The sequence below is a fragment of the Musa acuminata genome, chromosome BXJ1-3 (assembly GCF_036884655.1).
Source record: "Musa acuminata AAA Group cultivar baxijiao chromosome BXJ1-3, Cavendish_Baxijiao_AAA, whole genome shotgun sequence".
In the NCBI taxonomy this organism is placed as follows: Eukaryota; Viridiplantae; Streptophyta; class Magnoliopsida; order Zingiberales; family Musaceae; genus Musa; species Musa acuminata.
The window spans coordinates 44,449,956-44,465,502 of record NC_088329.1 but is presented as its reverse complement, the minus strand read 5'-3'; the positions used below and the strand labels follow the sequence as shown (position 1 = coordinate 44,465,502).

Here is a 15,547-nt window from a genome sequence, read left to right as displayed (position 1 = left end):
GTAAGAACAGGGAGTGCGTCGGTTCAATTTGCTATCAGTAAGTGGTGGGTAATCGTCGGTGACCCAACCATCGAATGCGTGTTTGTAAACAAGAGAGGTGAACGTGCTTTGACCGCGAGAAGAAAGGTAGGCCCCCTGCTAGAATTCTTTTTTTCCAGAAAAAAGAAAAATATAGCCTCTAATAATGAACAGGCCTGTTGGGCCTTTTGGGCCTCATGAAGTAAACTATTAAGATTGATGGGCTCTCTTGTGGCCCATTTACAGCTTGGTCTTTCGGCCTTTCTGCCGAGGTGGCATCTCGGGTTGGCCTGCGGAGCCCATCAAGAACCCGAATCTTAAGACCAGATCAGTGATGTTCGCGAAGAAGTCTTTCTTGATCGTTGACTTGATTTGATTTGGATCGTAAATTTTGACTCGTTTACGTGGTCGCACTGTAGATAGCTCCGTATCTCCTGCGACGCTTGAGATCTTTTCCTCCTCTCCATCGCATGTCCTCTTAAAACCCCTTCTTCCCATCCAAATCCCGGCCCAATGGCCGGACTCCAGCTTCACTCCACCACCCTCTTCGACTCCCTCCACGCCTCCTTCTCCCGCCTCCATTTCCCTCGACTCCTCCTCCCCCTTCGCCGCTGCCGTCGCTGCCGCTTCTCCTCCTCGGCCACCTTCCCCTCGCGAAACCCCTACCCCAATCGAGACCCTTGCGACAAAACCCTGCCTTCCCTCAAGTCCGACCACCAAAGTGCCCCCTGGATCAAGAACTGGACTGAGCCCCGCTTTCGATCGCTCCCGAAGAAGCCTCGAGCGGCGCTGGATTACCGGCAGAGTGTTTCCAGTGACGACGATGAGTACGGCACCAGCAGGAGCACCGGAAGCAGTGCCATGGCGAAGATTGTTGAGAAATTGAGGAAATTTGGGTATATCGATGACTCCGAGGAAGTGAAGGAGCGACCCTTGCCGGAGAAGGGTTCCGTGGAGGACATCTTCTACGCGGAAGATGGGATTTTGCCTGATTCTAGGGGCGGCTTGTCTTGGGATGTGAATGAGAAAGCGCGATTTCCTTGGGAGAAGCCTCGGGAGGAGGAGGAGGAGAAGCAGGCGTCAGCGAGGAAGACGAGGAGCAAGACTTCGTTGGCGGAGCTGACCCTTCCGGAAGGGGAGCTGCGGAGGCTGCGGCACCTGGCGATCAGGACGAAATCAAAGACCAAGATTGGAGGGGCTGGGGTGACGAAGGAGATCGTGGACTTGATTCACGAGAAGTGGAAGACGGAGGAGGTAGTGAGGCTCAAGTGCGAGGGGCCTCCGGCTCTTAACATGAAGCGGATGCACGAGATCTTGGAGGTAAGGTGGCTTATGATTTGTCCTATTGAAGTATATTACGTAGTCTTAAAGAAATGGTAGCTCAATATCAAGTTGACACCCCATTACTGCAAAATGGAACAGTTAACATTCTTCAATCCTTCTTACTGTATCATTCCTCATTCATTTAAGCAACATTTTTGTGGCCCAGCTTAGGATTTGACCTTCCCTCAGAATTTGATTATGATCAGCAATAAGAGGTAATAGTCCTTGTAGATTGTCAATGGCGGAAACTTTGTTCTACAATATATATGATTTAGTTGGTGAATGCGTGGATTCTTTTTATGACTTGTTTGTAGATAACTTGCTTTTACTACAATGCAACACTCTCTGATCCATATACATAGCGGTGGTGATTCTAATAGTTGCAATATAGAGAAAGAAAGTACTGCACATGTGCAATTGGAGGCTTGTTGCACATATGCCATATTTCTTTGCTGCACATCCTTTCTTTTTGCCTTCTTGATTTTGTTTTCTGTGACAAATGTGAGCCAATGTGGCTTTTTTTTTTTGGTGGCTGCTCAGTTTTAGGAGAAATAAGTAATATGCTAATTTTCCTGCAGCCATCACAGCATCACCTGATAGGTTCTCTGAGCAACTTTGTATCCTTGACATAGCCTGAATCCTTGATCAATGCTTTTTTTTTTTTTGGTCTTTAAAGGTGTCACTTCTGAGTAATTATTAGCTTCTGTCTATATTTCTTAACTGCTAATATTTGTCAGCATATGTAGGTGGTATACAGTTATTGACACCTTGCATTCAGTTTTATATTGTCTGAACCCTTGCATTTTATCTGTCCTTTTCTTTTACCAAATCGTGTGAAGTGGGTTCAGAGAGGTGTGCTGATATCAATCCATCAATGTTAACAGAGGAAAACAGGAGGATTGGTGATTTGGAGGTCAGGGACCTCGATTTCTTTATACAGGGGTGTGACTTATGAGATCCCTCAACTAGTCAAGAGACCATATCAGAGTAATCAGAGAGCCAGTTTGGACTCCTTTAAACAACCTCTGGGTTATCGGGCTGAGGCTTTTGTAGAAAATGGTAGAGGCAGTCATGTGGCAGGTCCTATTGAACATCTAACTGTTAAAGTTGAGGAGGAAAAAGATGTGGAATCACCTCCAAAGATTGAATATGAAAGTGAAATTGACAAGCTATTGGATGATCTAGGCCCTCGTTATACAGATTGGCCTGGAAGTGGTCCACCACCTGTAGATGCTGACTTGCTTCCAAGTGTAGTTCCTGGTTATAAGCCCCCTTTTAGAATTCTCCCCTATGGAGTGAGACCTTCTCTTGGGCTAAAGGAAGGCACAGCATTACGTAGGCTTGCAAGGGCATTACCTCCACATTTTGCTCTCGGTAAGCATACACCTGTTTCTTCACTTTTGTAAATATTGTGATCACTTTTCGTTTTTATGCATTTTTTGTGTTGTTGAACATTTTCAGGGAGAAGCAGGCAACATCAGGGGTTAGCAGCAGCCATGGTGAAGCTTTGGGAGAAAAGTTCTATAGCAAAGATTTCCTTGAAGCGTGGCGTGCAGCTTACTAGCAGTGAGAGAATGGCTGAAGATATCAAAGTTATTAAACTTCCCTCGCCTCTTAGTAACAAGTTTTCCTGCAAAACTATAGTCAAGGAATTTCTACTCTCCTCTTAGTAACAAACGATATATGGATTACTTTTGAGGTTGAATTTCTACTTTATATGTTAATTAATTAACATTTATTATAAGATAGATGTAATCTTTATTCTAAAATTTCTGCATGTTTTCCCCTCATATAGACAAGGTATCCGGATCTTTTTATTGCCCTATGCTGATGTCAAAATTGTAGCCAAGAGTAAATTTAGGCTAAGAGAGGAGTTCATAAGATACAAAGCTAGTCGGGTGTTATAAATATTTCCTTCTTGTAAATTTTTTACTTGCTGTAGTTTAATCTCATGAAATCATTGAATAACCCTCTGATTTCCCTAGACTTGAATGGTTGCCTATTTCCTTTCTACTTTCCTTTTCATTACTGGTATTTGTAACTTCTGTTTCTGAGATTATATATAAAGCTTAAAAGATATAACTGATTAATCAAGCACACAACTTTAGGATAAGCTCTGACATCAAGTGACTTTAACAGCCATGACTGGAAGCCACAAGCCTATAATCCTGTTCATGATTGTATCATAGTCATGTCTGCGGGAATTAAACTAAAAAAAAGGAAAAAGGACTTATTACAGACCTTTGCTAATAGTTATTTGGTTATTACAAGCCTTTGTTAATAGCTTTCTGGTTCATTCTTGTTTTCTTGTTAAAAGCCACTTAACATGGGTTGCAGGTAATATTGTATCCATCCACTGGTGACTTTAAATAGAAGTTAAATGGATCATATTTAGTTTGCAACAGAGCTTGGAACTAAGTGTTGCTGAAAATTTTGTTGGTGAATGACATAAATTAAAAATTCAGACATGAATCTCAAAAATAGTAATTATAACAATCTTTTTAAGTCCTTTTCTTTGTGTACCATGCTTGCTTGATCGAATGATTTGATTACGATTTTGAAAGGATTATGGTTTTGTGAAGTTGATTGTTTAGGAATGAAGTATTTTACTTCATTTGACTCCTGTTGTCAATATTAAAGGTCAATAGTACTAGTCTTATGTTATTGAAGGATCAAACTTGATTGGTCTTTAGTTCATTCACCTTGTGATTAATGGAACCTAGATGCATCAAAATGATCAACTTGCTGATATTTTTTGTCCTGTTGTCACTATCCAATACGAGGTTGTTCCCAAATTTGAAATATCAAAAGAAGGACGTTTCTAATGCTTCTTGTGTCATCATTGATTGCAGAAGCTAACTGGGGGTGCAATTCTCTCTAGAAACAAGGATTACATTGTATTTTATAGAGGAAAGGACTTTTTGTCTCCAGAAGTTACAGAGGCATTACTTGAGCGGGAAAGATTAGCAAAAGCCCTTCAAGATGAAGAAGAACAAGCACGACTAAGAGCATCATCTTCGGTTGCTTCAGATGTTGACTCATTTGATGAATCTGGGACAGCTGGTACCCTGAATGAAACGCTTGAAGCTGCTGCCAGATGGGGAAATAATATAGGTGATGATCACATGGACAAAATGATGAGAGCTGCCGAAATGGCAAGGCATGCTGGTCTTGTGAAGAAGCTAGAGAGGAAGCTTTTCATAGTAAGTATCTTAAAGTATTGAACATTTGGCACTTAAGAATCATGAGTAATATTTACTGAATTCTTCTGGCTTGTCTTGAGATTCGAAGTATGTCCCAAGTAATTTTTGTGTAGCATATCTGGAAGACAAGTTAGTGCGTCTTAAATCATATTTGAAGAAAAAGTCCGTACTCTGATCAAATTTATGATCTTAAAGTAAATAGAGTAGGTATGGCTTTTCTAGGATTTGGTTTCTTGTCCAACCTGTCCCATTAATCTTTTTCTCAGTTCATTTCAGATGTGCCCATGAATAGGTTTTCACATCGATGTAGAAACTTGCATTTTGTCTTGCTGTGTCAGTAGACTTAGAGAGCAGAATGCTGCAAACTTATTTCTGGCTTTTTTTTTATAAAAATATATTAGAGCTTAGCTATTGAGAAATCATAGCTTGTTAAATTTCATGCAGTGAATTCATGATAATGATATGTCTCATGTATATTTCTGTTCTCACTGCACAATTGACCTACAATTGCATTAGTTTCCTTCCCTTCCAGCTGATTGTGTCCCTATGATTCTCTGCTACTGTACTCCTAGAGCAAGTCTTTTGCAACCGGTAATTTTCAGGATCTGATGGTGCTAAGTGCTAACCAATTCATTTTGCCAGCATGAGTAATAGTATAAATAACATGGTTTGTTGTGGTTTGTAGAGACTTTCTAAGAGCATATTAAACCATTAAATGATTGCATGCTTCAGGATTAGTTGCATAGCATGCTTCAGAATGATTTACACGTATATAGTGCACACATAGTTACTGGGAAAGTATGTTTTCAAGTTAAACATTATGTGTGACAGGCTGAACGGAAATTAACGAAAGCTGGAAAAGCTTTAGCTAAGGTGGAGGAATCCTTAAAACCAACTGAACACGTTAAGGATCCTGAAGCAATAACCGATGAAGAAAGGTTCATGTTTCGAAAGCTTGGTTTGAGGATGAAGGCATTTTTGCTCCTTGGTAACTTTGTACTGAAGTATAATTTTTTACTTTCAGATATTGATTTCGCTCAAATCTACATATTTTGTTATGTATTCATAAGGATGGTAATGGTTGCAGGGAGGAGGGGTGTTTTCGATGGCACGATCGAGAATATGCACTTACACTGGAAGTACAGGGAGTTGGTGAAGATTATTGTCAAAGCAAAGACTTTTGCACAGGTTCAGAATGTCGCTTTGGCACTTGAAGCAGAAAGTGGGGGTGTCCTAGTCTCTGTGGACAAGATTTCCAAAGGTTTTGCCATTATTGTGTACAGGGGAAAGGATTATCATCGGCCTCCTACATTGAGACCTAAGAATCTACTGACAAAGAGGAAGGCTCTAGCACGATCGATAGAACTTCAGAGGCGCGAGGTATACCATTTTTGTTTGCCAAAGAATGGTTATGTTAGGAAACCTTGGAAAGAAAATTAAAAAAAGAAATTAATCAAGTTGAAAGCTTTTCATGCAAGAGATTTTCTTCCTTGCCCTCTTTGTTGAAGCTTTCAACTTGAAAGTATATGAACAATTATTTACAGGTCATCTGTTAATCTGCATTCTTTCTTGTTTTTCTGATGTAAACTGTTCTTTGATATGTAGGCTCTTAACCGTCATATCTCAAATGTGCAAAAGAAAGTGGAGCAGTTGAGATCTGAATTGGTATCTTATTTTTGCTTTTGATTATTTTACAATGTTGTAGGCTCGCTTAGTCAAAAAGTTGCAGACCTTTTATAGATTCTCAGAAAATCTTTTCTCCTTTCAGGTTCACTTGGACAATGTTAAAGACCATGGAGATGAGGAATTGTATGCCAACTTGGACTCAGCATATTCAACTGAAGATGAAGAAGATTCAGAGGTGGGCCTATTTGTTCCAAATGTGAAACATATGTTTGTTCTTAGTGTACCTTGCACCATATTGTTATTTCAAATTCAGTCAGTTTTGTGGCAAATCAGCCTCTGAAATCAGACTCCACTTTTTGACCTTGTAGGATGAGGGTGATGAGGCTTATCTTGATACTTTCAATGGTGCTGTTGCCATTGACCGTGATGATGGAGATGCTCATAATCACAATGATGACGATGACTATACTGAAGAGAGTGAGGCTGACGGCACAAGCAATAAGGTTGCCTGAGAATATTTTGTGTCCAGTGATGGTATTTGGAAATGACTAACACCCTTTTTGCCTTTGTAGGATGAACATGATTCTTATTTTGATGGTTGGATCAATGCTGTTGACATTTCTAGTGATGAACATGGAGGAGCTCAAAGTCACTATAAGGAAGATAATGACTCTGATGAAGACAGTGAGATCGATGACTACAGTGAAGATGATGAGAATGATTCAGAACATTCTCTTCGCTCATCAACGAGTTCTGCTAACAATCAGCAGAGTGGGTTGGCATTACCTGTTGCTGATAATATGTGCATATAACACGAGTTTTTGTTAATGCAGATGAAATGGAAGCCAAGACACTCTGGAGTTTCAGCTACCAATCTTTGCCTTATAAATTATCATTACAGTTAACAAAGTGGACATTCCAGCAGCCAAATGGTCATAACTTTTTTACTTAATAGATATAGATTGTATTTATTTCTTCTATTTCTGGATGTCCATATTACTTTGAAGTGCTGTAAACAAAGACATTTATGTAAATTTATTTTCTTTTCACAGTGTGCAGTGCAGCTTTGAGATTCTTCGTTTTGTTGTTGTTTCATGGGCTAATTACATATTTTTTTTCATGCAGTTAGATCTTCTTAGTATCTAAGTTTCTAGATTTAAAAAATTTGCATTAGAATTTCTATAATTATAAAAGTAAAATTAGTTTTATTGATGGAAATATAAAAATAATAGGTAAAAAGATAATTTCAACATTTCAGTTGGTGTTAACGAATGGTGTTGGTGGTGACAGACGTGATGTTACTAGGGGTTACGGATAGTTGTTGTAGATGATGAAAGTAATGACATGAGGTGAGAGTCGTTTTACATCTATGTCGACGTTGATATAGTTGTTGAGCGATCCTTTTGTCACTGTACATCTGGGTCGACACCGATGCAAATATCGAGCGACCCTTTCATCGCTCGGCAACTACGTTGTGGCTGCTTGACATCGATATCGATGCAGATATAGAGTGGCGAAAGAGTCGCTCAACAACTACATCGACGTTGACACAGATGTTGAGCAGCTCTTATCTCTCGTCGTCGCTCTCCTCATCTACAACAATCACCAGTGGCCCCTAGTAGTCTTGTCGTTCGTCACCACCAACTGAAATATTAATATTATCTTTTTTATTTATTATTTTTATATTTTTATTAGTAAAATTGATGGTGTTATAGTAAATGGAATTAAATGTTTCACTTTCGTAAATTTTTTAAGTTTAAAAATCGAGATACTAAGAAGGTTTGACTAAGGGGCTAATATGTAATTAGCCATAATTTGGTCCTCATGATATGTTTTTTCTTGAATGCAATTAGCTTATCCATAGATCCTATTTTTACGTAATAGGTTATCTAAGCTCTTAATATAACTATGCTATTATTGAGTTTTCCAATAGTTGCATCACCCAATTGCTTATTTGATTACTAAAGTTTCACTTGATATCAATCATACTAAAAGATTCCTTTGTGTGATTAGACTTACATCGGTATTGTGATGTTAAATGTCGATTGCCCATCTAAGGTGAAAGATTAGAGTCATCAACTTAATCGCTTTTCTTGAGTGATAGTGTCATAAGCTCTTTGTAAACATCAAACAATCTCATCGAGTGGTTTTGATGGTGCTCTCTAGAAAGCTTATCAATCAAAATAATATTATTTAAGTCGTAATCTTTTTAGTGATGATATTAGATGTTGATCGTGCATTTAAGGTGGAAGATTAGAGTTTGACCTAATTATTTTTCTCGTATAATAATCTCAAGAAAATATCGAAGAATCTTATCGAGTGGTTTTGATAGTACCCCTCTAAAGAGCTTATCAAGCTGTGAGTCATAGTTCCCTTTCAAAAGCTTATCAAGCCGAGTCGCATCGATTGAGCTAGCTTGGATTGTGAATTCTTATTAAGTTGTGATTATTTTCTTATATCGACTAGATAGATCCAAGTTTGACCATTTAACATTAGGTAGCTTCTAGAAAGTTATTAGAAACATATCAACAAATATGATTGTTCTAAGCTCTATCGAAATGACTTCCAAAGTTTGATGGTTACTTTTCTCTAATTAGAGAGAGAGAAAATACGACTGTGTGGAAGTGAGCTAATTATATATTACTTGTATAATTAGTTATCTTAGTATTTTGATCCATATATTTTAAAAAATTATATTGATATCTCTATATTTACAAAAGTGAAATATTTAATTATGTTTCTCCTCGCATCGTCGACTCTACTAACGAAAGCATTAGTCTTACACAAGTGGTCGAGAGACTCTTGGCACAATTGGTCCAACGATAATATAGTCTCTCCGATCGATGGAATAAAAGAACAACTTCACAGCTCTCATGCGATGCAGACGACTCATTCCACCATTTCGATGCCATTCCTTTTGTTTTCTTGCATCGGAAAATTACAAGAAACGACATGCGGACTTTGACGGAGTGGACGGCCAAATGCTCGTGCAAAACGTGACTTGAGTTAGTGGCGTGTTGGACACTTCTTCTTGCTTGTTCTCCACAAGGAAAATAAGTTTCTCCGTATGAACTCAAGCTATCCATCAATAGGATCAATTGGATGGTATGGTTCAATCCTTATCATCAATAGTCAATATTTCTACTGACCGAAATCGAATGAAAATTTGACCATTTGAACTCTCAACCATAGAAAATTATATATTTGTGAAGCTAATCTCGGTGGAGATGAGCGAGAATAGTAAGAGATCCAACAAAAAAGAATTATATCAAAATATACAAAAGTCGAATATAAAAAATATAATTCACTCGAGAAGATATTTTGAGAATTAAACAATTACATCAAGAACATATGGTGGGAACGATTTCATGTCTCCCTTGGGATTAAGTAGAATCATGTTATACTAAATTCGAAGAATATCATGTGATTATGAGTAACGTTACAATATTCAAACGGAGAAATCATGTCATTGAGATGTCGACATACTAAAGCGTTGATTGTATGTCGATCATACGATTTTGAGGTGTTGGTCATATGATGCTGAGATGCTGATACTTTGAATCCTCAAATCTAAGATAAATACATTTATCGCTAAACTTAAATATCCAAAAATAACAAAAACAAACGTAGGTATAGAGCGTATAATTGTATAGATGCTTGTATGCTATTTTAGAAGAAAAGTTGATCCTAAAAGAGAAACAAATGTGAAAAGAAAAAGAATCCCATACAAGAAGGCAACACGTAAGAGAACATAGAAAAATTTCCAAATTCGATTTTGACTTACAAGTCTTAACCTCAAATGTTGGCTATATATATATATATATATATATATATATATATATATATATATATCAATTTCTTTTGTTTTCTCAGTACTCATTCTTTCAGCTACGCGTGGCTCATTCACAGTCATCGCTTCTGTCGATCCAAAGGAGGCTGATCGTGAATCGGACGGCCCTGATCAGTATCAAGTGTAATCACGGTTGACCGATGTGAGCTCATCCGCCGTCGTCACGTTTTGCTCGTTCCCCATTAGACTATCGCGCCATTGTTAGGTGTGAAAGCCGTCGTCGGAAGGGACACATGGATAGTTCTTGGAACCAGAAAGCGATGGAGGTAGGTGGGTTTGCTCCTGCATGGTTTTGATTTCTCTATTGCCTTTCATCCGCAGTTCCGTTTTCTTGAAATGATGTGCAGGAAGGAGACGGAGGGGGTGGGCTTTGTTGTTGTGTTCTTGAAGCGAAAGAGGAGCAACGAACCCTTTCTTTCTCTTCTCTACTTCTTGTTCTTCTTCCTGGTGGAGCATAAGAGGGAACAGAGGCTAAGAGGAGAAAGCCTCTGTGTGTGTGTGTGTGTGTGTGTGTGTGTGTGGCGAGGAAGGACGTTCGGGGAGTTTTTGCTCCTCATCCTTTTCTGGTTTTGCTTGGGCCCAGAAAGCAATGGAGTCCTTGGAAGATCCACCGTGAGGAAGAAGGTTGGTGGGTTTGCTCTCATCTTTCATCTGCACTTTGATATTCTTTAGTTTTCTCTTGAGCTAAAGGAAAGGAAAAAGATATCGAAATGATGCACAGGAACAGTTGTGTTCTTGTAGTTCTTAATCTTCTTCTGATGGAGAAGGAAACAGAGGTGAAGAGGAGACACTGATCTTGTTTCAACCTCTCTCTCTCTCTCTCTCTCTTGCCTTCGTTGTATTCCTTGAGCGAAGGAAAAGGAAACTGGTCTAGCTATTGTAGGTGGCTTGTCCATTTGATTCTTGCAGGACCTTTTCCTCTGTGCCGAGCTGCTCATCGAGGGGTGTTGTAGGGAAGAGGGAAGAAGGTGAGGATAAAGAAGACGAGACAACTTGTGGTCTCCTCATGTATGAATGCAGCAAATGGTAGAAGCAGATTTAAAGATTCTAAATACAAGAAAATATAATTTTTTTTTCGTTCATTAATTTTTTTTTCTGTATATAAAATAAGACATATATATAGATGTATAATTAAGAAAATTAATTCTATTGATTTTATGTAACATTTTATTCTGATTCATTTCTTGTAATATGAACTGATTTGATACTGATTGAGAGTTTCCTAATTATGACATTAATTTATTTTTTTTAATTTGATACTGATTTAATATTAATTTTTTTATGAGATTATAAAATTTTCTCAATCATGATATTATAAGTTGTATAAGTAAGAAAATTAATTCTATATAATATTTTATTTTGATTCGTTTCCTATAATATGAGCTGATTCGATATTGATCGAGAATCACTCAATTATAATACTAATTTATTTTCATCGTTTACTCTTTGTATAAAAAATAGACACACATATATGTCATGTATTTTTTTTAGTGCAATTCCTCGAACAATATCGGCTTTTTCTGATCTATTCCTCTTTGTTCTTGATTTTTCCCATTTATGTTTGACTCCTTTGATCTTCCTTAATTGTTCATCCAGTTAATATCATCATGAAACATAATAAATTTTGATCCTAATAACTCCTTAGCATTCTTTTCTATGTGGAATCATCCAAATTTCTAAGTCAAACCTCAATTGGAGTCCAAAGTCAAACTTCTTTCTTTAACCACCAAAAGTCAAACTTCTTTCTTTAACGCCCATTTGAATGAATCACGCGGGAAAACGCGGTCCAGTGGAGGGAACTCTTTTCAATCTTTGACCGTCTCCTTTCCCACCTCTTCTTTCCCTGCCGATCTCTGTCGGTCTCCTCTCCCTCTCCCTTTCTCTTACTCCCATCCCATGAGGAGATCGTCATCGCCACTGGGGGTTCGTTGATTCCAGCAAGTAAATGTCTTTTTCTTCTTCGATCTTGTCTATTGATTTGCTCATGGAGTTGCTAACCCATCTTCGGTTTTCTATCTTTGATTTAAAGAAAATGGACAGAAGGGGCTGCCGGAGAAATGGATTGAAGTCGATGACAGGAGCAGATAGAACACCTACATCTTGTGGCAGAGGTAAGCAGAGCATGCCATCCTTATCTCTATCGATCCTTCCAATCTTAGCTCTCTGCGATTGATTCATCAATAGTTCGGTTGTCTTTGAATCATGCATTGGTATGTTATTTTTCTCTTGTCGACGATCTCTGACAATATTTATCATGCATTTTTACTGAGATTTTACATCATCGTAATCATAGTATTAGAAAAAGAGATTTGAGTTTTGTCCCTTCATTTGCTTCTCTTCCTTCTCAATCATAGTTAGATCAGATCTATCCGAGTCTCATCTGAGTTGTACAAGGAAACGAATCTACATCTTGCTTAATTTCCTTCAGATTAAGATTCGGTTCAAACGAAGGAAATGGGTTGCAGGGTTGATTCTTCCTGATGACAAAAGAAGAACCATGTTATCATCTCACAAGACATAAGATGCATAGAATAAATCAGTTTTAAGTACCACAATTGAGGGACTGCACAGTAAATGATCAGTAAACAACTACAAGAAAATATTTGGTGGATGGATACATTCGAATAGCGAAAATGATCCGAAAGAGCTTATACATCTATAAGCAATACCGAAAGCCAAAGCATTTTATATGTGTCATCGTTGATATAGTGACACAGAAAGGTCCTGATTGGATTATCCCTAGTAATACAGAGGACTATAGAAGATCCATTCTTTTTTTCTCTTGTTTTTCCCCAAAAGATAAGGAAAAATATATATCAAGAAATTGTTCAGATACAAATTGTATGTTCAGGGAATCAGGACACAAAAGACATATCAGTAACAAAATTTGTCAACCTATTTCATTCCCTAAAAATATGTAGATCCATTCTTTGACTTGCCATGGAATGTGTCAAGAGTCTTGCTCAAGTCTGGACTTTCTGACCCGGTCATATGATAGTCTTCTGTTTTTGTGCTGTCCATTAAGTAGAAGACTTCCAAGTTCATCAGGGACATGTTAGTTTATTCTTAGCGAGCACAAGGATGTGCTTGAGAGATTGATCATATACTTAGTGCATCCATCTGCACCAATTTGTCAAGGATCTGATGGAGTTTAGCATCATGATAATACTGCATATTTATAATCTGAAGAGGTACAAAATAATTCCTCCTTTTATAGAAATATGATTATGTATGTTGATTCTCTATAGTTTAAGTAATTAGAATTCGATATTGTACCGGTAAGAGTCTTATGCATTGGATCATTATTTTTAAAAATGGCATGGGAAAAATAAAAATGGCAAATAATAAAGTATATGTAACCACATCAAATTCTTGTATAGATTATTTTACGGTAATATTTCATTGATTGGTGATGAAGGTCACCATCTATCTCTTCACTCACATGTGATATATTTTTTTTTTAAGGAGAGAAGAACTTAAAAAAAAAAAGAAATACTAGATATCAATAATAAAAAATAAATTAAAAAAGTGACTTAGGTGCTTCCCTAGACACTTGAGCAAGGTAAGACAAGGCTCGAGCATCACATAGTAAGTTTGGGCAAGTTGATTCAATGAGCTTAAGTGTGAGCTTAAGTCCAAGTATCAGGCGACTCTCCAATTAAATAAAGCATGGGTTCGATTAAACTTTGATTGGTCATCTCTATGGCACGTTAAAATAATATCTTTGAAGTGTGAACATGTCATGAACTTATTTATTTCTTAACTATACTCAAAATCCAAACTTAGGATCTAAAATAGAAATTTTGATAAAATTAAAAGCATACAGTTTATAATAATTCAATATATCACTTGATGACTCCATAACACTTAAAGTCAACTCAAAATTTTTAACAACCACTTATAAACTCACAAGATCAATGAAATACTAAAATCATAAAACCAATGATTTACCACAAGTTCACATCTACATAAAAAATTCATATTAACATTCTACGCTTTCAAATAATTAAACGTGAAGATTTATCTTTTTTTTTTCTCTCAATAAAAAAGATCTATTAGAGAAAATCTCATGAGCATATATCTAATGAGTTGGCCTGAATATAGATTTGATGTTGGTTGGTCTCCACTAGAATCTAGATAAGGTGTTGGTTTTATAGTGTTAAATCTAAGAAACAATTATTTTCAACCTTAGATTTTTCAGAAAGCGTGGGATCTGTTTCATAATTTTTTCAGAATTTTTCAGAATTCATATTTTTGAATTGTAATTTCTCTGAAATTTTGCAATTTGTTCTCTCTTTTTTTTAATGTGTAAAAAAGACCATAACATTACTCTGCTAGCTCTTCTGTTGATAGTATTTCTAATAATATTATCTGTGATGATAGCATTGAAGGTTCAGCTATAATGTAATAAATAAATATAAAGTACAAATACTTTTGAACCTTATATTTTTGACATGCCTAATATATAGACATAATATAAATATTAACTTTTTTCTAAGTATATTTTTTTAAAGATAACTAATGTATTTTTAGGCTAATGTAGGCTTCCAATAAGAAAAAGTGAAAGATTTATCACTTTTGATAATGGTTACATCACCTTAAGTAAAAATATTTTGTCCTTTTTTGTCAAAAAATTTGTCTTTTCTAATAGAAGCTTAAAAATAAAAGTAATACTCATATAGTAGTTAAAAGAAAGCATGATATAATAAGAATTGTAATCTGTATCGGTTTGGACCATGATCAAATCATATCTCAATCGGTCAGATCATTAAATACTGATCGAATCGATCAATTTTGCATTTCCATATATATAATGAACTTTTTATTATTTTTCTTACGTGATGACAGTGGCTTTTGATGAAATTATCTCTATGTTGCAACTCTACGATTCCATGAGGTGGTAAAAAGAGATAAGATTATTATAAATAAAGATAATTGGTTTATCTTGATCTTGTATTTGTTGGAAAATCTTAGGGGTGACATCACATACGCAGCGGAAGAACAGAGAATAAAATCCCCAAATTCTTAAAGTTTGTTCGTCGTCGTGCAAAGATTAGTGATAAAAAATCTACGAAACTTAAAACTGCATATAGAACAAATTGTATTATCTATGAAGATTGCATATCAAGCGCCCTCCTCTCTGGTGGTGCTTCACACATTAGGGCTACGACGATGTTTCTCAAAACTCCATGCCTGCTTTGAGGTGGAGAGAGGGAGGAGAATATGAGAGACAAGGAAAGACTTTAGCCTATGAACCACTGAATTCCTCCTATTTATAGAGGTTCCTTATCAACTTAACTCTAATGGATCATCTCTTATTGGGTATTAGATTTCTATCCAACTATCCAAGTCTCTTAGATTAATGGATTTCTATCCAATAATCTTTTGTGGGCTCTTATTGGATCTCGTCTATGTGATCCAATAATTCATAGGCTTATTGGATGTCCAATAAGATAGGGACTTCAGTGGATATCTCATATCCAAATCTTTACTCATCGCAATGTCTATCATATGTATGTGACACTCT

The 15,547-nt window shown here is 36.8% G+C and overlaps 1 protein-coding gene across 1 annotated transcript; it reads left to right on the top strand.

The window, feature by feature from the left end:
* Window positions 1-476: 476 nt before the first annotated feature.
* On the top strand, window positions 477-7,219 carry LOC103979917 (CRM-domain containing factor CFM3, chloroplastic/mitochondrial). Its single transcript, XM_009396174.3, has 10 exons — window positions 477-1,338; window positions 2,226-2,715; window positions 2,803-2,933; window positions 4,194-4,544; window positions 5,376-5,532; window positions 5,632-5,924; window positions 6,150-6,209; window positions 6,313-6,405; window positions 6,539-6,673; window positions 6,743-7,219. The coding sequence occupies exons 1-10, from the start codon at window positions 532-534 to the stop codon at window positions 6,980-6,982; spliced, it is 2,757 nt and encodes a 918-aa protein (XP_009394449.2). The 5' UTR covers window positions 477-531; the 3' UTR covers window positions 6,983-7,219.
* Window positions 7,220-15,547: the final 8,328 nt, after the last annotated feature.